Source organism: Anser cygnoides, chromosome 30, assembly GCF_040182565.1.
Source record: "Anser cygnoides isolate HZ-2024a breed goose chromosome 30, Taihu_goose_T2T_genome, whole genome shotgun sequence".
Classification (NCBI taxonomy): Eukaryota; Metazoa; Chordata; class Aves; order Anseriformes; family Anatidae; genus Anser; species Anser cygnoides.
In genome coordinates, this window is record NC_089902.1 from 3,125,821 (window position 1) to 3,127,368 (window position 1,548).

Sequence of the window (1,548 nt, forward strand, 5' to 3'; positions counted from 1 at the left end):
TTTCTGCTGGCCAAGCTCTTCTTCTCACCCCAAAATCTCACATCTCTCTTGTCCAGGCTGCTCCTGACCTCCCCATATCTTATTGGGATCAGCTCTCTGATAACATTCTTGATCCCAGAGTATCTGTCTCACCTCTGTTGGCTACTCTAGTCTTGAGAAGGAAGTGGCATTGTAGTCAGGAGGGAAAAGGGCACAAAGGTCTTTAGGATCATCCTCCACAACGTACCCATCGGCTCTGCACCTCTGCAAAACTGCGCTTCCTACCTACCAGGTAGGAAGATAAGAAGAAATTTTCTTAAAATAAAATATTATAATCACACATTTTAAAAATAAGACAAAACAATTTCAGAAAACATTTTGTGAGAAATTCTCTCAGTAGTGTTAGGATGGGGAGGATATTACTGATGCTTCAGGAGTACCTATGAAAGTAATTTCCTTAGTGCATTTCTCAGTTCTTCGTTTCTCATGCTGTAGATGAGGGGATTCACTGCTGGAGGCACCATCGAGTACAAAAATGCAAACACCAGGTCCAGGGATGGGGAAGAGATGGAGGGGGGCGTCAGGTAGGCAAACATGGCAGTGCTGACAAACAAGGAGACCACAGCCAGGTGGGGGAGGCACATTGATAAGAGTTTGTGCCAGCCCTTCTCAGAGGGCATCCTCAGCACTGCCCTGAAAATCTGCACATAGGACAGCACAATGTAAAGAAAACAGAAAAACACTAAAGAAAGAGTAAAGACAAGTGCCCCAACTTCCCTGAGGTAGGTGTCTGAGCAGGAGAGCTTGAGGATCTGGGGGATTTCACAGAAGAACTGGTCCACAGCATTGCCTTGGCAGAGGGGCAGGGAAAATGTAGTGGCCGTGTGCAGGACAACATTGAGAAAGCCACTGCCCCAGGCAGCTGCTGCCATCTGGGCACAAGCTCTGCTGCCCACGAGGCTCCCGTAGTGCAGGGGCTTGCAGATGGCAGCGTAGCGGTCGTAGGCCATGATGGTGAGAACATAAAATTCTGACAAAATCAAGAAGACAAACAGAAAGACCTGTGCAGCACATCCCTGATAGGAGATGGCCCTGGTGTCCCAGAGGGCATTGGCCATGGCTTTGGGCAGAGTGGTGGAGATGCAGCCCAGGTCGAGGAGGGCGAGGTTGAGGAGGAAGAAGTCCATGGGGGTGTGGAGGCGGTGGTCGCAGGCTACGGCGGTGAGGATGAGGCCGTTGCCCAGGAGGGCAGCCAGGTAGATGCCCAGGAAGAGCGCGAAGTGCAGGAGCTGCAGCTCCCGTGTGTCTGCGAATGCCAGCAGGAGGAACTCGCTCACAGAGCTGCTGTTGGCCATTTGCTGGTTCTTGGCATGCGTTTCTGTCCCAGGGGGATAAAAAGCATTAATAAATCCAAAAACTTTTATGAGAAAATCTTTTTCTCTTTCTCAATTAATCCAATGTAATGACTGTCCTCTTTCAGGATTACAGTTGGCAGGTGCCTTTCAGGAGGTCTTACTGACGCTGCCTGAGGATATCCCAGTGAATAGGGGATTCTGCTGTGAGCAACAC

The 1,548-nt window shown here is 49.7% G+C and overlaps 1 protein-coding gene across 1 annotated transcript; it reads right to left on the reverse strand.

Moving 5' to 3' along the window:
* Window positions 1-419: 419 nt before the first annotated feature.
* LOC136787707 (olfactory receptor 14J1-like) lies at window positions 420-1,334 on the reverse strand. Its single transcript, XM_066985023.1, has one exon. It carries the CDS (start codon window positions 1,332-1,334, stop codon window positions 420-422), a length of 915 nt encoding a protein of 304 aa, XP_066841124.1.
* Between the last annotated feature and the right edge of the window lie 214 nt (window positions 1,335-1,548).